This window comes from Microtus ochrogaster, linkage group LG4 (genome assembly GCF_000317375.1).
Source record: "Microtus ochrogaster isolate Prairie Vole_2 linkage group LG4, MicOch1.0, whole genome shotgun sequence".
Taxonomy (NCBI): Eukaryota; Metazoa; Chordata; class Mammalia; order Rodentia; family Cricetidae; genus Microtus; species Microtus ochrogaster.
In genome coordinates, this window is record NC_022030.1 from 2,563,836 (window position 1) to 2,590,459 (window position 26,624).

The following is a 26,624-nucleotide window of genomic DNA, read 5'->3' on the forward strand; positions in this document are numbered from 1 at the left end:
GTACAGGTCTTGTATGTTGACTTGCATGTAGGTCTTTCCAGGTCATACGTTTCCCCTGCTGACGTCTTTGCCCTAGATTTTCCCCAGGTAGCAAAGTTTTTCCATCACCCATCACCTTCCCTGACCATCTGCCGATGTTGCAAGCCCAAGCCCAAAGATCACCTGTTACAGCCAGCATGCATGGCACACCCTGTTCCGGACTTAATTAGAAGCATCCTGTTTTCGTATCAGTATTGAAACAACCATCCATGTACAAAAGTTGTGACTGAATGTCCAAAGTTAGTGGTTTTACATGCTGGGAAGGGGAGAGTGTGTTTTGGTATTCCAGGACCAGCTTACAAGGCTAGTTCTTGTACTCAGCTGCTATTGGCCAGGATGAAAATGCTTTGTGGTTCTAGTACCTTCTGTCTGGCATAGGTGCAATTCATTCCACATCACTGTGAAAATTAGTGAGAAAATGTAAGGACCTGGATGCATGGGAGCTCAGAAACTAATGGCTAATGATTCCATTGATTGACCACAGGGGGAGTTTTTCTTGTGGGCATTGGATAGTCACAATCACGACTGAAAACTGTACTTTTTGTATTGCTCAGCCTCGAGGAGGGGTAGAGAAGGGCCCCGCGACATTGAGGAGCGCTGGTCTGGTGGAGAAACTTAAAGAGAAAGGTAATTTTAAAGTTGAAAGATAATCAGGTAATGTCGCCATCACTCTGAAGGAAGGAAGGAAGGACAGGCTTCTAAAAGGCTAGAGGGTGCTTCCACAGTGATACTTACACCACTGAACCGAGGGCTATTTATTTATTTATTGTTTTAATCACGAGAACCATGTCCTACAAAAGAAGCAGGGCCTGGGAAGGATGCCCAGTAGACATTGCTGGTAGAATATTCTCATTTTCCTTACGTAGTTTGCTTTTTCTCGCTAAACTATCATACAAAAGAATGTATGATACAAGAGGTTTGGGTGGATGACAGGGGAGTTGGGGGCAATTGAAAATAAAAAATAAAAGCTGAAAGAAACACACATTACTATTGCAAGAGGATCCCTACCTCATGAAAATGAAACAAAACAGCAATAATAACAGCAAGAAGAACAGCATCTAGTGCGCACGTGTGCGGGCATACACGTGGCCAAGTGCTGGGGAGGTGGAGCAATTGGAGTCTGTATGTATTTCCAGTGAGAAGTTAAAAGATGCAATCAATTTAGAAAGCAGTCTGGCTCTTCTGTCAACACACAAGACCTGTACTGCATGAGTGACAGCAGCATAATGATACACACGTGAAAGATAAAGAACCCCGACTGGTTAATGGGTAAAATAAAGTGTGTATAGGTGATGAGACAGTACTGAGCAACGAAAAGGATCAAACAGAACACAGACAAGGCCATTGATGGGTCTCCGCGACAGCATGTTAAGTGAGAGAGCTTGGACACAAACGACCATGTGACTCGGTTGGTATAAGGTCCTAGGAAGGCAGAAACATAGCTAATGAAAGCAATTGATAATTATTGTGGTTGGGGCAGGCACTGCCTACAGAGGAACAGAATGGTTAACATGGTAGTGGCTACAAGATTGTAGGGATTTTCCAAACTTGACGGCCTTCACATTTAGGATGACTGAGTGTTAATGCTGGAAACTGAGGATGTGAACGGAGCGAGGGCATGAGGGAGTATGGGAGGAGGAAGGAAGAAGATAGGGAGGAAAAAAGGGAGGGAGGGGGAGAGGCCACTCAGCTGGAGAATGAAAAGCCCAAGTATGCTGCCTTCTCCTTGGCAGGTGAGATGGGGGAAGTAGCTGGAGGTTTCTGTGGGTGACGGCCTGAGTAGAAAACCAGGATCCTTGAAGCAGGGTCAGAAACTTAGAAAGCGCTACTCTATTTCACTACTACATGTTAACTACTTCTGAGGTATTTCATTTGGGACATATAAAACACTTTCTTAAAACTAAACATGCTTATCACAGAAAGAGAGAAAGCATTTAACACACGTGTATGCACACATGCAGGTAGTGGGAGCGGGTGGGGCACGGAACAGGATACTGTTCCCTATTGGATCAAGACCACCAAGTTATTGTCGTCATTTTTTGGCATCCAGTCTCCATGGATTGACTCGGGAAATAGGGAGAACCTGGTATGCGCGAGCATCTTTGGTGACTGGAGAGCCGATTTGCTGTCTGTTTCCATTTAGTAACGTCAAACTTTTCATTGCAGAGTATGATGTGAAAGACTATGGGGACCTGGCCTTTGGCGATGTCCCTAGTGACAGCTCCTTTCAAATTGTGAAGAACCCAAGATCTGTGGGGAAAGCCAATGAACAGCTGGCCGGTGTGGTGGCAGAGGCCCAGAAGAATGGAAGAGTCAGTGTGGTGTTGGGTGGAGACCACAGGTCTTGTGAACTGGTTATATTCCTGGGGTTGGGCACAAATGCCATAAGGGGACCTAAGAATGAAAAAGCAGACAAGAAAACACTGAAGGATATTTTGTACTTTTTTGCCTTTAGGGACCATTGTACAGTCTAATTTATGATGGAAACATAGGTTGAGCTCTATTTGAAGTCTTAAAATATCTTTACCTATTACAACAGGAAATATGCCAACTGCGTATTTCAGCATACATTAAATTTTATAGTGATTAGCCACTGGGGGAAGTCACAGTCTATTCAACTTGATTACTGATGACAGAATTCATTTAGGTGAACTTAGAAATACACGTTTCCATTATAAAAGCACTATAAAAGTTGTGAAAGAACACACACACACAAATACATGACCAGTTGGCAATTATTTTTCTGTCATTTCTCATGTTCTGTTCTAAATCAACAGTCTAGGTTTCCTTATATTTCTATTTAGCATGCACACAAAAGTATCGCTTTGGCTGAGTAATTTTTCATCATGGAATGACACTCTTCTGGGTGTACACACACACTCATACACACATGCACGCATGAACTCACACACACACTTTTATACGTATCCATATTGCCAAATATTTAGTTTTACATTTTCACCAAAGCGAAGACAGCCAGTTTACTGTTTTCACTCCGGGATGGCGTCCTGGGGAGGCCCTGTGAGTTGAAGAGTGCGGACAGCCGGGCTGCTCTTGTAGCCAGAGACCTGCTTCCTTTCATGCCCAGCTCCTCGGCGGCTCCTGGGAGCATGGCTGCTCTGGCACGGCTGCAGTTTAGACCGGATTTGCTTTTTTCCTTTCTTTCCTAAGTGGAAACATTGAAAGTGGAAATGGTAAGGCTACAGATGGCCCAAAGGCGTGAGAGGTAGAATAACAGCAGACATCACGCCAAATGCATACACAATACCTGGACATGAAGGCACGGACGTTTCTACTTGGAGAACCCTGACGTTCATGGCTCTGAGTCGTATTTACACGTTTACAAGTGTGATGACGTGGGCGTCCTACATCTGGCCTATTGTTAACTTCTGTGCAAGATACCACTTAGCTCCCCCATTCTGGCTTAATGTGGAGTCAGGAGGATTTTGGGACAGGCTTTTAAGTCTCCAGACCTGATGAGAATGGGGCCTTGCAAGGAGAGAGTAGGGGGCTAACGTGAAGCTGAGCACTGACTGGACAGACAGACACTGGTTGTAGGGGACGAAGGCACACCCTAGTGATTCTCCCTGATTATAAAGTGCTGATTTTTGAGGAGAAAAATGAAAGAATGTTCTATAATTGAACTCAGAGAATCAAGTACTTAACAAGAGAGAGGAGAGTCCAGAAAAGGAGCTAGTTCGACCCTAAGAACTAAAGAGCGTACATCATATCTTTCTTAGTGATGTCATCAAGGTAAACTAACTGGTGATAGCTCCCCCTTCTCTATTGTTATAGTGGTTTAACTAGCACCCTTAAGGTCTATGCACAAGCTAAATGGGCTGAAAGGCTATCAAATAGGCACAATATGATATATGTGATGATATTGTAAACCTGATGTTCACACAAACTCTCCCCCACTCCCTGCCCACAGTATGGCAATTGGAAGCATCTCTGGCCATGCCAGGGTCCATCCTGACTTATGTGTCATTTGGGTGGATGCTCACACCGATATCAACACTCCACTGACGACGGGCACTGGGAATTTGCATGGACAACCTGTGTCTTTTCTCCTGAAGGAACTGAAAGGAAAGGTAAGAGGCTCCTTAGCTGATATGAAAGAACTCTGTAGTAGTTCAGGAGAAATCCTTGCTATAACCTCAAGCTATCTTCTCTGTAGCAAATAAGCAAAAGGTGAGTTGTAAAGGCAGTAAGGCTTCTACTGGACAGTTTGTAAACTAACTCCACCCGGAGCTGTCCCTCTGTATCCATGAGCGATTGGTTCCATGTCCTCACAGATACCAAAACTATGGGTGCTCAAGTCTCTCAAACAGTACGACACATATTGCATATAACCTATGTGCATCCTCCTACATACTTTAGGTTAATACCAGATGCAGTATAAATACTACAAAGAAGCTTCAACTGTATTGTCTGGGGAGAGCCTGTATAGGTTCAATGTGGACCAATAAGACCTAGTACTGGCTTAACTATATCCTCAACCTGTGACTGCTGGAAATAGGGAGGGATGCAGAGGGTTGACTGCTTTCTCTTTGGATTTTTTTTTTGGGGGGGGGAGTGGTGGGAAGGTGGGGTATTCCGAGACAGGATTTCTCTGTGTAACAATCACGGCTGTCCCAGAACTAACTTTGTAGATGAGGCTGGCCTTGATCTCAGAGATTTACCTGCCTCTGCCTCTCCAGTACTGGGATTAAAGGAGTATGCCACCACACCTGGTCTTTCGGGATTCTTAAACTACCCTTTCGAGTAGACGGACAGACTAACCCTTTCTAAACAGATTTGGAAGGCAAACAACTTTTCCAGAAACAGGCTGAGTTATTATGATGCAAGGGCAAGCAGGTCTCCTGTCTCCCACATCTTCTAACTACATGTCACAGGCTTTTCCTTTTTTTACCAAGTGCACTCTTCACATCAGACCCTAGTCAAAAGAGCCCCGTGCAGATATTGCAAGAGTCTTGCTAGCTGTTTGAGGCTGGCCTAGAACTTTCCACCTGTCTTTCGGGTGCCAAGACAGGAGTGCCACCCTGCCTGGCTTTCAATGGCTTCAGATCTCTACTCTGAGAAGCACTTACCTGAACCACACGAGGAAGAACCCATCCCTATTCCAGAGAAACTTCTTTAGAATACTGGATTAAGCCCTTTTGAGAAAGGGAAGTGAAGATGGAAGCCATTAAAGAAGTAAAAGCACACATTTCTTGGTATCAGAGTCCTGGGAAAGATTCTGAGCATTGCAGAAATGGGGCATGGAGCATGAAACTACTGACAAGAGCCCAGGGTAGGTTGGGCCTCAGGGCAAAGCTGTTGTGGTCAAAGCAATCAAGAGCTCACAAGGGGAGACAAGTATCCCTTCCTAATCTCATATTATTTAAAAATCGCTTCTAAACTTACACTCTAAATGTCAGGTATGTGCAGTCAAGGGTGATCAATATAAAATGCAGATCTGCTCAAGAGAAACACGCTGATCTAAATGGAAATGCTGTTGTTTCTAGTTTCCAGATATACCAGGATTCTCCTGGGTGACTCCCTGCATATCTGCCAAGGATATTGTGTACATCGGCTTGCGAGACGTAGACCCTGGGGAGCAGTAAGTTTAGTCCATGTTCTTTTATATGCTAAGTACACTTTACTGGTTAAATCTTAAGAGGAGGTTCTTTTAAGTTGCCATTATGTATACATGCATGTATACAATTGTACATGTATTTATATTCACTTAGATACAGGCATTATTCAGGAAGTTTATAATGATTTACTCTTAAAATACAACTATGTGTATATATAACACAGTTCACAGGAGTTATTTTATGTATCTTATGTAAATATGTAATACTTATGTAAATTCTAAATATTATGTAAATATGTAATATGTAAATGAAATAAATATTTTATATATTTTATGTAAATCTGCCATAGGGAATATAAAAAAAATCATATTAAGTGTAAATTAACTTAAATCTGTTCTTTTATAGCTATATTATAAAAACTCTAGGAATTAAATACTTCTCAATGTCTGAAGTGGATAGACTGGGAATTGGCAAGGTGATGGAAGAGACATTCAGCTATCTACTAGGAAGGTACGATGCTCTTGTGTGCATGTGTGTAACCAATGCTTGCTACTGACAATTCTTATCAATATAGTTGTTAATAAAGGTTAGGTAAAACCACGGGATTTCCATGGGTTATTTTATAAAGTAGAAGACCCATATTTGATTATTAATTCCACAACTGCCACTCTAACAGAAAGCCTTTCCTATTTCTTAAAAGAAAGAAAAGGCCCATTCATCTGAGTTTTGATGTTGATGGACTGGACCCAGCATTCACAGCGGCTACTGGCACACCTGTTTTGGGAGGCCTATCCTACAGAGAAGGTCTCTACATCACAGAAGAAATTTACAAGACAGGTAGGTAAAAAAAAGGCAATGAAGGAACAGCTGCACCCTTGGCCAGTGTGTTAGTGGGCCTCTCTGACCTAACCCAAGCCCTTTGGTACTTAAAGGATGCCCACCATGTGATGTGATACATGTTTTCCATTGGTTCCCCTCTTCTCCATGAGATACACTGTAGAATCAGTTGTCACAGATTTTTAAAATGTCAGTTACTCTTATCAACGATATCATTGCCATTTTTTTTGTTGTAGGGCTACTCTCAGGACTAGATATAATGGAAGTAAACCCAGCTCTGGGGAAGACACCGGAAGAGGTGACTCGGACAGTGAACACGGCAGTAGCATTGACCTTGTCTTGCTTTGGGACTGCTCGGGAGGGTAGTCATAAGCCAGGGATCGACTACCTGAACCCACCTAAGTAAATGTGGATGAGACACATGAAAAAAGCTGACTCGTGAGAGCAAACTGAACAGACCTAAGCAACAGTTCTCTCAAGAGTTCATTCTTGCACGTTATTTTCCCCCCAGTATTTCACAAGTTCCTTTATGGTAGGAAACTCAGGGTGTGGACATTTGAACAGCTATGAAATTAGAACATGTGTATTCCTAATTTAAGCAGAAGTTATCCTTAAAAAGCAGTATAAATTAATTTCCAATTAAAAATGCTCCAGCATTTAAAATGCACATCAGTGGAAGTGCTGGCTCACTAGACTGGGCCATCAGGTAGTTGGAGACAAAGGTGTCCAAAGGGAGGCATTGTTCAAAAGATGTGAATTTTATAATAAACTCATGACAAAATCCTGTTGTCTACCTCTTTACAAACATGCAACATACTTATCCAAGTACATACCAAAACACATGTGTGCGTACCATATCCCCCCACGCACCCTTCTTAAAATCACTGTGACGATTCCTACAAGGCATAGAAATAATCATCCCTAAAACAATGTAAGACTTTGAAGCCATTAAAAGTTGGTTTCTGTCTTACCTGCAAAATAGGTAATCACAGGCTTCGACAATCTCCAAGTTCATTGATATCAGGTGACCCTTTCTTTTTCTAGGCAAACAACATATTTTAAGCTTGATTGTTGTACAGGTATTGGCAAAGAAGGGACTCAAAAACATCTGTGCAGCAACCAGAGAAATCACTAGTTTTTGTTTTTCCAAAGGTATTAACACAATAGGAGTCCAGATAATGTCCCGTAGGCTTTGAGATCTCATCACTGCATCTGCAGCACCCCTGGTTAGCTAACACTCTTAAGGTTTTAAAAACTCACCTCGGTTCTGAAGTAAGCTGAGGAAAGAGGAAATACAAAAAAATAAGGTGTCATTTGTCAGAACAAGTGCGTCACGTTTTCCCTCACCTAAACTTACGCAGCAATGCAGGGAACTCTGGAATGACTGAGATGAAGGGATTTTTATTGCTGTTTTAGCAGATGCATATGAGCGAGGCTTGTCCACCTGAGTTTTCCCGAGTACGCCTACAGACTAAGCCTGATTACCACCTGTATGGCCTCTGAAGTAAAGTTTATTGAATGAATTTAGGCAGTTACAGGGTACCTTTAGAGTACTGTACAATATAGTAGTCACATGCAGCTATTTACATTAAAGCTTCAGAAAAATTTGAGCTGGGCAGTGGTGGCGCACGCCTTTAAACCTGGCACTCAGAAGGCAGAGGCAGATGGATCTCTGTGAGTTCGAGGCCAGCATGGTCTACAAGAGCTAGTGCCAGGACAGGTTCCATAGCTACAGAGAAACTCTGTCTCAAAAAACCAAAACAACAACAACAAAACCACTTAAGAAAAATTTAAAATTTAGTTCCAAAATTTCAATGTTTACCAGCCCATGCAGATGTTAACACTGCCACACAGCAGAGGCAGTGCTCCCATCACTGCAATCCAGCTGGGCTGAGCCACAGTTACTCATTGAAAACAAATGCCCAAACCCTTATTTTAAGATACAATAATGCAGAAATTTTCTTCCCCTAATTATAAACCCGAAGTTTCTGGGTTCTATCAATGTCCCTAATGAACAACTTTAAAACTCTATTCAGAGAAAAAGTCATATTTCTGTTTTTTAAGCTCAATAAAGAAATTCGAATTTTTAACAAATTTACTAGCATAAATATGACCTTGAGAAAGTGGTTAAGACTGCATTTCATTCTTCTGTTCAATATCAAATGTATATAATAATATAATATAACTGCCAGGGTCAAATGTTGTCATCCTAGGATCTCAAAGCAGTGATCTAGTCCCTGAGGTACAGAGAATGTAACTGAGACTCTGTTAAGAATAACATCTGGAATCATTCCTACTATAAAAGTTCTGGAGAAGAGTAAGAATATTTATCAGCCTAGAAACATTAATGATGCACTGTATGTTTTCAGATAGTCATGCACGGCAGATAAAGATTTAGTGATTGCAATGACATGAACTACAAAAATAAAGGTCTAGGAGGATCATACTTCATAGTAGGAACCTGAAATGTAGCTGGCTAAATTCATTGTCATAATTTCTTTTGACAAAGAGTATCTCGAGATTCCCAGGTGTTAACATCTGTAGAGCAGACAGAGGGGCAGACTAGCTCTCCAAGGAGCAGTGCTCACATTAGGTCATTAGAGAAACTTTCCAGGCATCCGAGGGCTTCAAAATGCCATCTCCCTTTAAATTAGCGCCTCAAAAATCAAACAAACCTTACAGAATGAAAATGTGTACTACATTTAAAACTTGGGAGGTTATAAAAACTCAGAGAATTTGAAGAATCTTATCTGCCAGGTGAGTATGAATCTGGAAAGGCAGCTAGTGTATTTCAAAGACAGATGAGGAAATCCAACAATTGAGCATGGCTTTATTGAAATTTATCCATCTCAAATGTTATTTCTTACATGGTTCCTGACTCATTTTATACACAAAGTTCAGAGCAAATGCAAAACTTTCCTCATCTACTTTGGTAGAAACTTTACATAATTTATTTGGAAATATTTGCAAATTTTAAATTTACAACAAAATTTTACAGCCAGTTAAAAAAGAATACGAAACTCCATTTGTTCCTGTAAACACAAGGCCTTTTCCATTAATAAAAAAAGCTCTATTCTAAAGACAGACCAAAAGACATTTACATATAAAAGAATTTGCAATGTCCATTTTACATGTGTTGTATCTTTAAGATAATATATATGAAATGTGAAGATGTCATAATAATTTAAAAAAATGGCTGAAACAAGAAATCTGAGTGCCTGGTAAAAGCCACTTAATTATAGAAACCCCACGTTCCTAGGGACGCAAATAAATTGTTATGAAGATGAACATGTAGCTTACTTAATCTCCTAGAGACAAAAATATAGACAGGGTGAAGGAAATTATAAGGTGTCAAGAGATCCAGTATTTGAATCAGAATAAATCAATCTGAACATGATGGCTGCTCCTGTCCTGTCAGCACAGGGCACTGTGTTCAGATTTTAGGAGGCGTGAGTCACTTTCGCAGGCGTCTCTGGCTTCACTGAGTTACTGGTAGAGGTGCTGGCACCTGACTAGACTGAGGGGCTGGAGACCCGCTATTCAGGGCTTGGGGAGGCACCGCTGGCTCCATCTTGCTAATGTGTGTGATGAATCGAAGCCGAAGTTTTAAAGCAGGCTTTAAATTACAGATAATCTTCTCTACCTAAGAAACGAGAATACAATTAAGAAAAAAAATATAAATAGTTTCACATTTTCAGAAGTGACTTTCAGTTTTCAACAGTATATTTGGGGGGGGTGGTGGCAGATGGGGAAATAGGGAATGTATTGGCTCAGGACCACCAAAACTAAGTTCTCAGCACAAAGGAGATTTATTTGTCCCAGGGAAGAAGGACAGGGAATAAGAGAAAAAGATAGGAGAGAGAGAGGATGAGGGAGAAGGGGAAGGAACAAGGGAAAGGGGACAGGGATATTTTTCCTGGAGGGACCTGTGGATAGAGGGGAGTCAGACATGGCACATAGGAAAATGGCAATTTATAAAGATACAAGGGGAAACCCTGTGTTAGGATGTGGTGTTTAATTTTATTTGGGCAAGTTAATTAGGTGAGCCAAAGGGGGCTTCGAAGTGCTGTACTCCAATACTTTGATAGCTGGACCTTGGAAGTCAGCCTCAGGAGGAGGGAGTGGACAAATGAGGAAACAGACCTTAGTGGCTATAGCTTTAGGGATGTAACCTAGGGGTTTAGCAAGGCAGAAGGAATGGGGAGAAGGGCAAGGATTGTCAGATCCATGTTTGCCACGCCTGAGCTGGCCAGAGTCTCTTCAAAAAGTTTTAAGAAAACAGATACAATAGTTTTTGTACACAAGCAAGCATATGTATTCTCCTTCCCCCACACAACGTATATGTATATGTAGTGTGTATATGTCTATCTCTGTCTAAGCACGTACTTCAAGAACTTGCCATCCATCTACCCGCCAGTTATCCTGCTATCTACAACTAGAATTGTTCCCATTAGAAGTTGTACACATCTGAGAACTTGGTTATCCTTCCCAAATGCTATGCTAGCAGAAGCAAAAAGAATACTTAAGAGTTTTTGGACACACAACATTTGCAACATTTATCTCCAAAGCGATTTCCTTAACTTTATACTTGGATTCATCATACACAGTGGACGCACTCAGAAAATATTTTAAGAAACGAATGTTCTTAGCTTTACTTTTCTCTGACCTCAGGAGGAAAGGTCAGGATGACAGCAATGTTTCCTTTTGCTTTACTCCCTTGTCAAAGTTTAAGTTCAAATACAAAGACTACCTTTTGGTTTTAAGAAGCACTAATCGGTTCTCTCATTTTTTTGTGTGTTAACAGAAGCAAACACTAAAAGAAATCCCTCCCACCCTCTCTTCCTCCCTCCCTTCCGAGGGATTAACTACAACATTGCTGTGAGGGCATGAGAAGTCCATGCCGTCCTGATCTCAGCTCCAAGAAGTGGGCACTGTAGACCAGCATGCAAAAGCTGACACAGCAGTTACCTTCCTCCCTGATAGAGTGAATATGCTAAAAGATCAACATATGCAAGCCTGGGAATGTTACAATGAACCCATTTCTCTGTACTGTTCATAGAACCAATTACGAGAAAAATCCAACAAAACTACATTTGAAAACAGCATTCCCCCACCACCCTGAAAGAGAAGGGAACAGCAGTCAAGTGTTGACAAGAAGGGGATATACTTCACCTATGTGCCACACTGTCAATCCCAAAACTGCAGGATGTCCTTCACCTATTTGCCACACTGCCACCACCAACACTGCTCAGATGGTTTCTTACACATGGGAAACACATGCATGACCAAGGAAGTTGTTCCCACTTTCAGCCAGCGCTAGTAGAAGAGCCTCTTCATATGTTGAATTTATGTGTATCCCTTCCAGTTCACCATAGATCTTATGCTGTGTCATGTGACACTGAGGTAATCGAACCCCCTGGGGTAAGAACATGGTGGGATAAAGCATCTTCCTGGGACCAGTTCTTCAGGGGAGAACCTTTACAATCTTCAGAAACTCTCCACACACCAATCTCCTGACCAGCCTGGCTTGACTTCTGGGTGTGCCACTGTGAGTTCAATGTCCCACAATACACCCTAATCAGTGGGCAAAGGAAGCCTCCTTCACTAAGAACACACCCTCTCGGGTCTTCTAGCCATACTACACTGCTTTCCCCATGTGAGAAGACTGTTCAGTGACACTACTACTCACTTATGCTGTAGGTGTTTTCCAGATGTTTTGTCAAAGAGACCATTTTTTTTATTGTTGTATCTAGAATAATGTTCTCTGATAACAGATACCTCACAAAAATAAACCCAAACTAAATACTCACTGAAACAAAAATGTTTATCACCATATATTCAAATTTGATAAGTCAAACCCAATTAAACAGTATAAAAATTAACTTACTTGCTCTTTTACACTGTCACCAGTAAACATATACTTCATATGATAGAGGAAGTCACAGATAGGGTCCATGTAATTTAAGTGTGTGCTGCACTGGTCTACATTCAACAGCATGTCATAAAATGCCACGCCAATCTATGCAAAAAAAGAACGCAGTTTATTGAATTGACTACAATGATCAAGTAACTCAACAAAACCCATCTGGTTCCCACAGTGGCACACAGGATGGCACATGTACAGAGGAACAGTCACGGGGCATGCATCTTAGAAGCTACCACAACACCTACATTCAGGGTGGAATCACAGTGCTACAAAATGGCCTGACAATTAGTATCTCTCTTAGAATTAAGAAATATAATTTTGCTGGGCAGTGGTTGCACACGCCTTTAATCCCAGCACTTGGGAGGCAGAGGCAGATGGATCTCTGTGAATTCGAGGCCAGCCTGGTCTACACAAGAGCTAGTTCCAGGACAGGCTCCAAAGCTATAGAGAAACCCGGTCTCAAAAAACAAAAACCAAAAACCAAACCAAACCAAAAAGAAAAAAGAAAAGAATATGATCTCCTTTCGAGATACCATCTTTGAAATAAATGCACTCCAGGGATACTTAGGCTTTGAGGCTTCTAGTCTATCTTCCTGTTCCATCTGATGGCTAATTAAAAAAAAATGCCTATTTTTGTGTATGTATATGCACCATGTGCATACCTGGTACCCAAGATGCCAGATGAGGAAGTCGGATTCTCTGAAACTGGAATTACGAGCTGCCATGTTAGGTCTTCAGCAAGAGGAGTAAGTGCCATGTAGGTTTGGGAATTGAATCCAGGTCCTCAGCAAGAGCATTAAGTGCTCTTAAGCACTGAGCTCATCTCTCTAGTCCCCATGACAGCTTGTGATTTCAAAATTCTCTTCTTGCTCATTTTCCTAGAAATGCTTGATTTCATCCAGTCTCATGATTTTAAATGACGACACTGTAAATTCTCAAACGTACTTCTGTGCCTTTAACTTTGACTTCCTCCTTGGTGACAGCTAATGACAGCTAACTGCCCCTGCCATCTCCAGTTCAATGCACTGAACACCAAACTTCCAATAGGTACATTAAATCCCATAAAGTGGTTCCCAGGCCATATGAAACTAATTTCACTACTCATGGCTGACCTCTACTGTGAAAAAACACTTGTCCAGAAACACATCTTTCAGATTTACACTAAGCCAGATGAAACTTTACCTCGATCATGCACCGGGTTCTCTCCTGTTGGAATCTTTGTAAAAATGGCCCTACAAGATGATACACATACAGCAATTGGAATTCAGTCTTCACTACAGGAAGAAGCACCTCAGTGAGAAACCTAAAGGGTGAAGATAAAAATAAAAACATCTTATGAAATTAAATTCTTTGAATTATGTTAATATACTATTTATAAAAGTATTTAAGAAGATTGAAAAGAGTATCTTTATTATATTTCTTAAAAGTTCCATTTAAACCGGGCAGTGGTGGCGCACGCCTTTAATTCCAGTACTAGGGAGTCAGAGGCAGGCGGATCTCTGTGTGTTAGAGGCCAACCTGGTCTACAGTGTGAGTTTCAGGACTGGCTCCACAGCTACTGAGAAACCCTGTCTCAAAAAGCCAAACCAAACCAAACCAAACCAAAAGAAGTTCTGTTTAATTTTGGCAACAATATTGTTTCTTTTTTTGTACATGTATGAGGGTGTGGTATGTGTATATCTGTGGGTACACATGCCTGTGTGTGCAGAGGCCAGAGGAGGATGTCAGGTATCTGCTCTGTCAAGCTCCTTATTCCCTTAGATGGGTCTGTCACTGAAGCTGGAGCTGGGCTGCCTTCCAGCAATCCTGTTTCCACTACTCCCCAGCACTGGGTTGCAGGCATATACACAGTCATGTCTGGCTGTGTGTGTGTGTGTGTGTGTGTGTGTGTGTGTGTGTGTGTGTGTGTATGCGTGCGTGCTCTGGGGATGTGTGTGAACTCAGATCTTCGTGTCTGCACAGCATACACTCTTACAGTCTGAACCATCTCCTAACCTGGGAAAATAATACTTCTAGTTAATCTTTCATATCTCACTGAAAATTACTTCAGATTTAAAAGTAATTCTTAAAGTACAGGCATTAAATGACAGGTGAATTATCTAAAAGGTAAAGAGAATTTATGAAGACGCCATTCCCATGAAATTTAGATCTAGTTGACAGCATTTTACAGTCAGCAAAGAAAATCTGAAAATAGACTGAGGCCAGTTTTTCAGTTCCCAGGGCGACTTTTGTGATGCCCTCTAGGAAAGGCACAGTTCTAAGCTTCTTGAAACCACCGTGGAAGAGGAGAAAGCAGATGTTCCTGCTCACACACAGAAGAAATTCAAACAAGTAATTCTGAAACTGATTGGCCAGGGCCTCCCTATCTGAAACACTCTTACTCTGCAATACTCAGGAATGAGAAACACACTCCACATGTAAATCAGACTTAAGAAGACGAAGTTGACACATTGCTTTAAGAAACTCCAGCTCTTACTTTGGGATGAGTGAGAGCTGCCCAATGCTGGAATGGTGCCACACGGCGTGTGCAAGCGCTAAGGTGTAGCTGCAGCTCATCTCCGAGTAGGACTGATGGCAAGCGGTGAAGTCGAAGAGGCGGAACGGATAGCCAACCCACTCTGTCTCTGATGTCAGGCTAGGGCTGCTGATGACGCTCACAATTCGGTCATGAAGGACAATCCAGTACGGCTCCTTTAAAGGCAGAGGGAAATCTGGCTTAAAAAAAAAAAAATAAAAAGAAACAACAAACCACATATCCAGTATTTGACCTCGAAGCTCACATGCTACTATGCTTTCACACCCACTGAAGTTCCTCTGGCTTGTCTGTGAATGGATATTCTGAAACAGAACCGAGCGCTTCTGCACTCATTAGCTTGACCTGAGAACAAGGTTGATTTGCACCTTCCCAGCATATTACTTAGTGCTTGCTATTTACCATGCAGTAAAATGACTTCACCAATATTTACTATTCAGACAAGTCTGTTATATATGTACAGAAAAGAAACAAACACCGGTATTATATTTTGAAATATGTAAACAAAACAGGGATTCACAGACCTAGCACTGTGAATCTACCAAAAGTAGAGAGCATGGTGCTGATCAACATTATTTAGAGCTCAAGAGACAATGAAAAGGTCGAGAAGGGAGACTTCGCATGCCTAGTGAGCAGATAGTGGAAGGGGAAGAACTCTGGCACAATGTCCTATTTACTACCATACTAGACTTAAAACATTTCTCAGTGAGCAAAGAGTGCAGGAGGAATGACTGGATGCATAACACAATATTTGGCAAAGAGTAGATCAGAGTCTGAGCTAGAAATGAAGGCTGGGTAGGTGAGTTGGTACTGACAAAGATCGCTAAGTCTAGTAGATACATAATAGAACTGAAGTAGGACGACAGAAGAATAGCAATAGTGATTGTAACTGTGTTCATGTACTGAGACAGGGTCTCAGGTAGCCCAGGCTAGCCTCAAAAATGATGCTGTAGCTGAGGACAACTTGCAAACTTCAATCTCCCTGCCTCCACCTCCCAGGTGCTAGGATTATGGGTATGTGCCACCACACCAAGTTTATGTGCTGCTGGTTCTCAGACCCAGGGCTTCATGCATGTGAGGCAGGCTCTCTACCAGCTGGTTACAAATCCAGCTCATGGATGGTATGAAAGAATGGAGAATTAAACACTTTATTAATTTGCATGACATCCCAGTGCAGGCTCACTCTGTACATATCTGTTTGTCTAGGTCAACAGAGAAGAGGGAGTTATACTGCATCACTGGGTACAAACCACAGCTAGGAACTCACTGGGAGGGCAGTGATGATCAAACCAATTGCGTTCATCCATGCTGTGATGTTCTCTCTTGGCACCAAGGGCTGACTGCAAGCAGACAGAAAAAAATGTAAAAGTATTAAAATATTTATATGATTGACCAAGGATCTTGCTTTGAAAACAAATGATTAAGAAGATTCACAACTGATCAACTCCAAACAACAATGGACATTTCACTGAAAAAAAAATTTAATACATACAAAATAAGTCCTTTTTGTGTGTGCGTGTCCTTTAACACTAGTTGTGGGGTTGAAAGACTATCTGAACTTATTTCTACTTTCACCCAATCATTATTCCCTATTTTTTCTAACCTTTCAAGACCTTTTTTGGGGGGTTGGGGTGGGGGCTGGGGATGTAGCTGGAGACTGAATCCACTGTCTAGCACTTGCTAGCACTTGCTCTAACACCTACACCCCTGCTCCTGGTGATCTGTAGAGACCTTAGGCACAAGTTAACGTCAGACCTAAATGGATTATCAAGGAGGTGATAAGAGGCATCAATGCGAACCAACCTGCTCTTCTGAATCTGAGCAGTATTCATTCTCTTACATCTACACCACAGAGATGCTGGGAACCAAAAGATGTGCTCAATTTGGGGCACAGGTCTGTTTGACAGTAACAGTTTCAGAAATAAACAGACTCTTACTACATGAAAAAGGACACAGACCTTTTCAGGACGACATTGAGAAGGGCATTCCCAACATCTTTGCCTGGAACGGCCAAGGCCATGAGTTCCACACAAGTGACATGCAGAGCATGGGCAGCAGGATTGGGGAACTCATTGAATCTCCAGTCACAGTTGGGGAAGGGTCCAGGAGACTTGCCAGCCATGGGTGCAATGATTAAGGCAAAAAGAATTTGACTATTCTGAGATTAATGACTCATTTATATAATGTTTACGGATCTCATGTTTTAAATGCAAGCATCTCATTTGATTATCAATTATCTGATTATGAGCTGTCAAGAAGTGACTTAACTGCAATTAACATATACAAGGGTAAACAACGCAAAATAAACAGGTAAGTATGACAGGACCGGAGCACACTGAGCAGTACCCACGAAATACAAGGGGTTCCTCTTACAGGTGGCCCCTAACATAGACACCACACCAGCAGGAGACAGGATCAGAGGGTCCCCAGGCTTCTAAAGTCTATTTACTTTACAGCTATAGGGTATTTTCACATGAAAATTACTTTTAAATGCATAATTCTTTTACCTTAGGAAATATATTCCCCTGTTTAAGAAAACAACACTGATAAGGCACACAGACATGTTATGTAGACTTGCTGATAACTGGACACAAGATAACAAACTGAAGAAATAAAAACATCAACACACCAGCTCTTTAGTTCATAATACTTTCTATTAATAGCACTATGCTTTGAAAGTATTCAAGGATATAATTGTATTTAATTCATTAATTAATGTAGGGTCTTGCTATGTAGCCCAGGCTAGTCTTGAACTTTTAGAAATCTTCCTGCCTCTGCCTCTCAAGTGCCAGGATTAGGGGTATGTGCCACTGCACCTGGTTCTAAAGGATTCTTTTAAAGCAACCAGACTAATGCTCTCCAGGAGCACACAGACACCTGTGCTGTGGAATAATCTTTTTGTAAAATATGAATATGTATTATTCCCATTGGTTAATAGAAAACTGACATGCCAATAGCTAGGCAGGATTTTGGGGGCAGAGTCTCCAGAGTTGTAAACCAGATGCGGAAGAAGCTACAAGGGGAGTTTATAGACAAGGTAAAGGAGCTTCAAGGTGGCACACAGATTAATAGAAATGGGTTAATTTAAGTTGTAATGGCTGCTGGAGACAAGTCCAAGCTATCAACCGAGCATTTATGATTAGTAAGTCTGTGTGGCTATCTGGGAGTGACTGTTGATACAGAAAAACTCTAGCTACACACCTACACTGTAAGACATAGAATACTAATATAGAAGTAGGACTTCTTACTTTACTGCCTGTAAAGTCTGTTCTTAAGTTTGAGTAGAGAACATAATCACCAAGGCCACTTTTAATTCCAGCACGTGGGAGGCAGATTTCTGAGTCCAAGGCCAGCCTAGCCCACGCAGCAAGTTCCAGGCCAGTGGTGACTACATAGTTAGACTCTGTCTCAAACAAACACACATACACCGACCAGAAGAACTAAAGAAGTGCAGTTGTGTGCATTGAAGTCTTAGTTCCTGGAGGAGCTGAGGCAGGAAGACTGCTTGAGGCAAGGAGTTTGAGGTTGGCCTAAACAACAGAGGCTCTATTTCAAAGAAAAAAAAAAAAACCAAAATGAGGTTTTGAGATACATAAAAACATTACAGTTCTCAAGGCTAAAACACTGTGATTTCTAAAGAGCCTGAAAAAACACGACAGAAGAAAGGATATTGTCTACCAGTCGGCCAATCAGCTTGCAATAGTAGGAGTCCTCTGGAACCCAAGGATTGTCCTCCCGTGCATTCATAGCATGCTTCAGGTAAGTATCACTGAGACACCAGCCCTGTGGCCGGTTATCTTTGAGGGAGCCAATGATTGCATGGACAAGTTTTCGCTTGAGATGGTCACGGTTTCTCAGGCACATTTCATAATAGTGCAAAGTATTATACAGATAAGTCACTGGTCGGTCTGCCAAGAAGAAAACAGGTCACCATGCTTATCAGATTATTGACAAGTGTAAAAAGTAAACTGTGTGCTTTTAAGACTACAGAAAAACAACTGAGAAGATTGTGATATTACTTCACATGCTGGACAAATGCATACAATGAGAACTTTAATTCCAAGTCAGTCAGAAGATTCCTAATAATATACACAGTATTTAAGGATGGTCATTATTCTGAGTGAACAATTTCACCTCTGTAAATTTATTGTACAAAAATAACAGAAAGCAAATGTCAGCTGTGGTTGTGTTCCCACTTGCAAAAGGTTAGCAACTGTGAAAATGGTCAGAATCAAAGGACTGGGAAATGATCACAGCAAGAGGCAGGCATACAGGTACTGACATTTTTAGGAGTCAACTTTAATGCAGGAACTGGGAGAAAGACCCTGGTACAGAGTACTACACTGTATTTGTAACAAAACAAAAAAGACAAAGAGCAAGAAACCAGAACAGCTTCTAAGGAAGGCTGCCTAAGCAATTGCAACTGCTGCTCAGAGCCTAGAGCCAGCTATGGAGCCACAGGATTTCCATATCCAAAGAGAGCTGTTTTTTAAAAGTGAATACCATTAAATTTCTTTGAACCGACAGTTATTCTGTAGTTATACATGCGTGCTTTCAGGGAAGACATGGAGATCTAGGAATAACAGCTGCCACTGGGCACCTTTTCTCTACAGTGGTCAGCTTTTCCATTTGTGTCATGGACCACATCATGCTCCAGTTGCCAGTCTTAAGGCCAGAGCAACATCTCCTTAGCAAGCGCCAGCCAAGTCAATTGTGTTCCTGGCTCTTCTGCTGTCATTCACAGCCCACGGCTTTCTGAAAGGCTAATATACACCAGCACCTTGAGGTGGCTTTGAAAGCGTATCCTCCTTCTGAGACACACTGGGCATCACACCTGACCTCAGCTTTCTAAAACACTGGTTCCCATGCTCCCATCTTACTCAGTGACTTCTACTTGACCACCATCTTCAGGTTATTAAACTCAAAATGGCATTTAATGTGATCACGCAGCCAGGTATATTTTCTTTTTCCAACTTATTTTGAAATTCCTAAATAAACATTCTTAATTCAGTTCAATGAAGCAATTTTTCTTCAAATATGCCCTTTTGTTCTATCACTAGGGTCCCCCTCCAAAAAAAATCCCTTATGATTCATATATTCTTTTCATCTCTCCTGCTCATACAAATCATTCACATCAAAAGTTCAAATTGTCACTCAAAAGCCTACGAGACACATTTTGTTTACAGTAAACCACCCCGCTCCGAACTCGCACTCTTCCGCTGTGCATTCACGACATCTTATGACATCATCGCACAGCACGTATAGCACGTATCTCTGAGCACTTCAGAACCCGCAGACGCACTGTTACCAGGCGGCAGTGCCCAGCCTATCTGCTCATAAAGGTATAGATGAAATTAAAACATGAATGAACTCACCATGGAACTTATATAAGCCCCCGAGGTGATCCAGGAGGGTCTCCAGTGATTTGGACACTGGAAGCAACTCTAAAAATCTGTGGATTACTATATCAAATACCGGAAGGAACCGGAGGCACACATTTCCAAAGTAGATGGGCAGATAGGGGGACTGGATTGGTACAGGAGGATCAACCTGTTCTGCCAGGCCTTCGAAATACAGCTTCTCTGGGTATTTCTGTGGGTGAGGAAACAGACATTTATAGTATCTTGGAAAAGTTTGCTTAAAGAGATACAGAAAAACTAAAAATATTTATCTTTTTTATTTTCTTTTTCAAGACAGAGTTTCTCTGTGTAGCTTTGGAGCCTGATCTGGATCTTGCTCTGTAGACCAGGCTGGTCTTGAACTCAGAGATCCTCCTGCCTCTGGCTCCCAAGGGATTAACGGTGTGTGTTTCTACCATCTCGCTATAATTATTAATTTTTAAAAAAAATACAGCAATCTTTGATTTTTGGGGGGATGCTGGGAACTGGCATGTGCTAAGAACATGCTCCTCAAATCAGCTTCCCCAAGACACTATATTAATTTTACTATAGCTTTCTTCATTTTATACAGAACCTTGCCTGTTAAAAGCTCAGTTATAATTTGTTCCTATTCATTAATGTAACTTTACAACTAATTTGTTTCCATACTGACCATAAAGAAAGAAGGAACTCCAAGAACTCTGCCTACTGAGCAGCCAACCCTCCCCAGCTGCTTTGTGGAGCCACAGTGCTGGAGCCAGTACCTTGTGGTAGCTCATGTGCTTGGTGTGCCAGTCATTCTGGAGCCAGTGCTCGGGGGAGTTTTCCTTCACAAAATCACTTACTCGATTTCGGAAGTCATTTGGTTTGAGCAGCAGCAACTGAATTATGAAATAACAAACCTGGGCTTCATTTCCTTCATGACTACGCATGGCCTTTGGAAATAAAGAGAAAAATGAAGTAAAATTGTCCTATCTATCCAAAGGTATGGTCCTGCCATCTAGTTGGCTAAATTTTAAGACACCCCAATCCAAGTCTTCAGTAATCCTAAAGATGACCTGACCCTTTCTGTCTGTTTGTGGTTCACTCTGCCTTTGGCTAGGAATATGCACCTGAAAGTAAATCTTCCCTTGACAATGTGTCATTGAGGGCAATGTGATGCCACTGTTTTCAGACAGTATTTTCCCTCTGCCACACCTTAGTCCCCCTACTACACGACAACTACCTATGATTTATGATCCATAGGAAGAAGTCAAAGCTAGTGAACTAAGCCACTGCATATATTACCACCATGCCCTGGCTGGCCTTGCGATCTCACTGTGGACCAGCCTGGCCATGAACTTGTAACAATCCCCCTGCATCTGTTGGTATTATAGGCATGTGCTAATGTGCCCAGCCACTACTATGTTTTTTAAAAGTGTATAATTTTCCAGTCTAATTCAGTCTTTTCTTAAAATTTTGCTTGAAGGGTTAAAGAGATGGCTCAGAGTTCTGGAGCACTGGCTGCTCTTCTAGAGGATGTGGGTTCAATTCCCAGCACACACATGGCTCTTAGAACTTTCTGTAACTCAAGCTCCAAGGATCTGATACCCTCTGCTGGCCTCCATGGGCATTGCACATATGTGGTTCCCAAGCACAAAGGCAGGCAAAACACTCATACACATAAAAAATAAAAATAAACCTTAAAAGAAAAGAAAAACTTTGCTTGAAATACACTAACAGGCAAAAGTAAAAGGAGCATTTGGAGGGTGCTGGGTATAAAGGGGAAGCAGTCAGAATTCTGGCTACTGAAGTTACATTAGCTGGCATGCTACAAAGAAATACAATAGCTCTTTGCTATTTCCTTACTCCAGTAGGAGCCTCTGAGAATCAACCATCTATATTTCAAGGCACCACAAGGCTAGAAAAATCTATTTTATTCACTTCTGTACATTTGTGAATATAATACTAAATACTGAATATATACTGAGTGAAAAAAATCAGTAATTTCTTTTTCTTTAAGGAAGCCTGAATGTAGCATTAATCCAAATATTTGACGCCAAATAGAGGAAATCAGCACGAAGTCTTCCACTCACACAGTTTGATCAAAGAATAAGAAGGCTTAGAAACTCATGTATTCTTACCAGGCAGAGAATTAATCTGTCCAATGTAACAATGTTATACTTCCACACCATGTCATTAAGAATTTCAATGCACTTATTGAGCTGCTGACCTCCTGCTGATGTAGAGAACTCATACACCAAGAAATCTGCAAACGTTCTCACGTGGGCTACCAGGGCCCTGGCTCCAATTCTCTCTAACACTCTACAAGACAAAGAATGAGGATTAAACTCTCCTTACATGGAGAACGCTGTTTGACTGCAGCCTAGGCTTGCAGCTTACCGATAGCCAATCTGGCTTATGTGATCTGTTTCCAGCAGCATCTTCCAGAGCAGGCAGAGGAACAGAGGAGGAAAGCCCTGCACAGAGAACTGGGTAATAATTTCATTTTCATCAGTCATTGACTTCCACTTCCTATATTCTTCTTCCACATTTTTTTTCAGATTAAAACGACTTTCCTGGGGTACATTATTTTGCTTGAAGAATGCCTAATAGGAAGAGCAGAAGTTTATGTCACTGGATATAGTAAAAGGAACAGTGGCTATTTGGAGGTGAGAAGCCTGCTCTGCATTTGGTCCTGGCATTATAAACTGAATTATACCTGATTAAGTCAGTAATGAAGGCCTGGATATCTACACTAGGAAATGTGCAGGCTAGCCTACTGGCAACTCAAATTTCTTTTTCTGTACTTTCTAAACAGAAATTCCAAGCAAGCTTGAATTCAAAGTCTCTTCAATCAATTTTGCTAATCTTTAAGAGAAGGGTGAGAGGGAAGAAAAAGGAATGTGTCTCTTTCTCGGGCTGTCCACTTCAGTGTCTCTATAGGGAAGACCGATTACAATAGCCCAGTGGTTCTGACTACGGTCTCCAGATCAGCATTCCCAGCCAGTCCTCAGGCCTTGCCTGATCTACTCAGCCAGAAGCTCTAAGGCTGGGACCCAGAAATCTGCGGCTTGGGAGCGATCTGATATGTGAGAACCACCACATAGCTTCACTAGAAGTCATGGAAAATCCACGGTCCGCTATGCCGTAAACTTTCTCTGAGACGCACAAGGTACATGAGGTTTGCCTTTCTCTTTTATTATGAAGCTACAGCTATAATTTTGTCGCATGGTTGAAAAAAAGAACCCAACAGAGTCAATTTTACTATCTATCTATACACTTTATGAAGTTTCATTAAAGTATATTTTTCTCTATTTTAGTGATAGGAAAGAATTTTTCAGGTCATATGTTAACTCTTGTGACATTCTAAAACTGTTCATTTTAAAAAAATGAAACCATTTTCAGAAACACATTTAGTCTTCAGTAGGATTAGAAACAACTCAAGAGATTTTGGAAGAAAAAGCAATTACTTTCAAAAAGGAAATAAAAATCAAATATCTTTAGCTGTTACGAAGACTAAACTCCCTCGAAGAAGCCACTGTGACTGAAGAAAGATTCAGTGTATATTTACTATGTAATTCAGAACCAAATTACCTGCAGAGGGGCAGGGAAACAGCTGAGAGTATGTGAAGCCCAGTTATGAGGAGTAAAATTCATGATGGTCTGAAGGATATCTTTACACCAAGTTCCCTGGATTGAATCTGATCCTGTAAAAAAATCTAAACAAACAGATGTGAGTCAGATCTCTATGACCACAAATAAAAACTGCCAAAGAAAGAAAAAGCAACTGTGTATACTGAGGGGATTTCAGTGCAGCACAGTCATTATTATTTACCTGTATTTAACTCAGGACCTAAAGTTTCTTACTCTGAAAATGACTAGGAGTGACTTAGATTGTTTTTCTTTATTAAAAAATATGAGCACAGCATATAATGAAGAGACAACAAGAGACATCTGGTATGGGAGGTCCTTCTGTTTATGTGTTGCTTTTTTATTGGTTAATGAATAAAGAAACTACTTTGGGCCTATAGCAGAGCTATAGGGGAACAGAGCTTGGTGGAGAAAACTAAACAAAATGCTGGGAGGAAGAAGGCAGAGTCAGAGAGAAGCCATGGAGTCGGAGTCAGACATGCTGAAACTTTACCAGTAAGCCACTACCATGTGACAATACATAGATTAATGGAGATAGGTTAAATTAATATGTAAGAGTTAGCCAATAAGAAGCTAGAGCTAATGGGACAAACAGAGATTTAAATAATACAGTTTGTGTGTGATTATTTCGGGTCTAAGCTAGCCAGCCAGGTGGCCGAAAACCAACAAGTGGCCCCTGCCTTTTCTCCAACAGACATCTGGTGCTTCTGTACTTTTAATATGGTCTTTACCGGGCCAAGAGAAATGGAATTAGAAAGTTGATGTCTGGATTTGGTGACTAAAAACAACTAAATGCTGTCTGCCACAAGTATAAATCTCTAAATTAGAGATGTTTACTTCACAATATAACAGTTTAGAAAAGGGTAGCTGAAAATGATGAATTTTGTGTCTCTTTTTTTAAAATAATAGCTCTCAAAGTGGTCTGCTGATCAGCAGTTGCCAGTATCTGTCCAACCTTCCATCCTTCCTTTGTTGAGACAGAGCCTTGAAATAAAGTCTACGTTGACTTCAACTTGCAATCCTCCAAGCTAGGATCATAGGCCTATGCTACTATACCTGGCCCTGTTGTCCTGTCAAGGACTGGAGGTATTTGGAGCTACTGAAATAATAATACTGAGGTATCCTTAGCATTTTCTAAGAGGTGTGGTGGTGAGATGCCTGGCTCACCGAACAACTCAAAGGCACCAGACTGTGTTTGTAGACTCCTGATTTCAACAAGGACAAAGGTGCCAGTCTCGGTTAAGATGACTTCTTAATGCACTATAAGTTACAAATATTAAAGTTATCAGAAAGGATTCTGAATGTTTTTATCACAAAGAACAAACATTCCAAAGTGCAGGGAGTCTGAAGGGAAAGTGCTCACAAAAGTGACTCCTGGTGTACAATCGTGCCTTCTTTAATGGAATTTCAACTTTAGGTAAAAGAGCTTCTCAAATGCTCATAATTATGGAGAGATAAACATTTAGCAGATATGTCCTTGAAAATTATCAGTCAGCCTGTTGCTTTAAGAGAAACAAGTGATGATCTTTCAGGAATGATAAAGCTGTTGTTTCATGTGAAAATTAGAAACTGGAAAACTCATCTCCAACACAAGTCTGACTGTTTTCAAAGATGTTAAGATTTTCTTATGAAATTTATGATACCAACAAATACAATTTTATGAAACTATAATGAGATGTGCTGACATTTGCTAGAACTAGTTAACTCAGGGAATAGTTTCCAATAGACCAACTCATACAAGTTCACTGCACACGTACATTAAAAGTGTATTCAATGTGAGAAAGAGGTTGGAGAACCATGGTGCAGTCAAGTGCGCAAAGCCCACTGACAGGGTTGGGGTTTCACACTGTGCCTCATCTTTGGATAAGTTCCCAATTCTAAACAAAGAGTACACACGATTATCTGAAAAGTCAGCTAAGAAATCCCTTTTCTCCCTAATCTCATGTCAGTGAGAAGCCATACTGTCTTCATTTAACCAATGCAGCATTACCATACTGCAGCAGACAAATACTACCAGAAGCAGACTGGAGAAGACACCTATGTTCCTTTACACCAGGCACTGAATGGCAATGAAAAAGAAAACAAAAGCACCTCTTTTCATTAAAGTTTTGTTGTATAAAATGTTACATTATTTTTAAATGAATTATTACTTTAAAAAGTTTTCCCATTTTAATTACTAATATATTTTATCTATGTATAGACAGAAATCCATAAAAAGAGAATCTTTGGGAATTCCAAATGTTTTTAAAGCAGTTATGAAACAAAAACCCTTAGTCAGAATGATGGTGCTCTGAGCTCCCATTAGTAACTGGCCTTATGAAGATCACTGGCGCCTCCTGAGTACACTCTCCCACTGTGGTCTGAGAGGAGCAGTGCTTCTTCTGTTAATGGGGCTCATGCGGTCTCTACCTGTGACGTGGGTTGCTCTGGCTAAGGTCAGGATCAGGGCTCGGTTCAGTTCTTCAGATTCTGCCGACAGCACCGTTTTGGGATCACTGAGGAATCGTGTGAACTGTGGCTGGACCTCCGAGCTTCCTAGTGCCGTGATGAGCCTCAGCGCTGTGCTCTCGACACTGGAAGCAGGATGAATGCACAGCTAAGATTTATGCAGTTAGGTCCAACTGCAGCATTATTAAATCTAAGAACACAGAGTTAGGTCCAACTGCAGCATTATTAAATCTAAGAACACAGAGTTAGGT

At 41.2% G+C, this 26,624-nt stretch overlaps 2 protein-coding genes across 4 annotated transcripts in view; one reads left to right on the plus strand and one right to left on the minus strand.

The window, feature by feature from the left end:
* Positions 1 to 7,236, plus strand: part of Arg1 (arginase 1) — an 11,746-nt gene extending 4,510 nt beyond the window's left edge. The window contains exons 2-8 of the mRNA XM_005360912.2: positions 594 to 666; positions 2,206 to 2,380; positions 3,971 to 4,130; positions 5,547 to 5,641; positions 6,024 to 6,128; positions 6,319 to 6,455; positions 6,692 to 7,236. Coding sequence (XP_005360969.1) covers positions 594 to 666; positions 2,206 to 2,380; positions 3,971 to 4,130; positions 5,547 to 5,641; positions 6,024 to 6,128; positions 6,319 to 6,455; positions 6,692 to 6,861 — 915 coding nt within the window. The 3' untranslated portion in view covers positions 6,862 to 7,236. The remainder of the gene's footprint in view (positions 1 to 593; positions 667 to 2,205; positions 2,381 to 3,970; positions 4,131 to 5,546; positions 5,642 to 6,023; positions 6,129 to 6,318; positions 6,456 to 6,691) is intronic.
* Positions 7,237 to 8,234: 998 nt separating this feature from the next.
* Positions 8,235 to 26,624, minus strand: part of Med23 (mediator complex subunit 23) — a 44,747-nt gene continuing 26,357 nt past the window's right edge. For 2 of the 3 annotated variants that reach the window (XM_005360911.2, XM_005360910.2), the window contains 13 exons: positions 26,335 to 26,498; positions 23,869 to 23,993; positions 22,675 to 22,880; positions 22,416 to 22,596; positions 21,057 to 21,227; positions 20,290 to 20,506; positions 18,586 to 18,822; positions 16,873 to 17,038; positions 16,182 to 16,254; positions 14,858 to 15,072; positions 13,564 to 13,684; positions 12,343 to 12,474; positions 8,235 to 10,098 (listed from right to left, as the gene is read on the minus strand). In XM_005360911.2, the coding sequence (XP_005360968.1) occupies positions 9,934 to 10,098; positions 12,343 to 12,474; positions 13,564 to 13,684; positions 14,858 to 15,072; positions 16,182 to 16,254; positions 16,873 to 17,038; positions 18,586 to 18,822; positions 20,290 to 20,506; positions 21,057 to 21,227; positions 22,416 to 22,596; positions 22,675 to 22,880; positions 23,869 to 23,993; positions 26,335 to 26,498 (2,173 nt within the window). In that variant the 3' untranslated portion in view covers positions 8,235 to 9,933. Of the gene's footprint in view, positions 10,099 to 12,342; positions 12,475 to 13,563; positions 13,685 to 14,857; positions 15,073 to 16,181; positions 16,255 to 16,872; positions 17,039 to 18,585; positions 18,823 to 20,289; positions 20,507 to 21,056; positions 21,228 to 22,415; positions 22,597 to 22,674; positions 22,881 to 23,868; positions 23,994 to 26,334; positions 26,499 to 26,624 lie in introns of those variants that run through there. The other variant, XR_003378178.1, reaches the window with a different exon arrangement.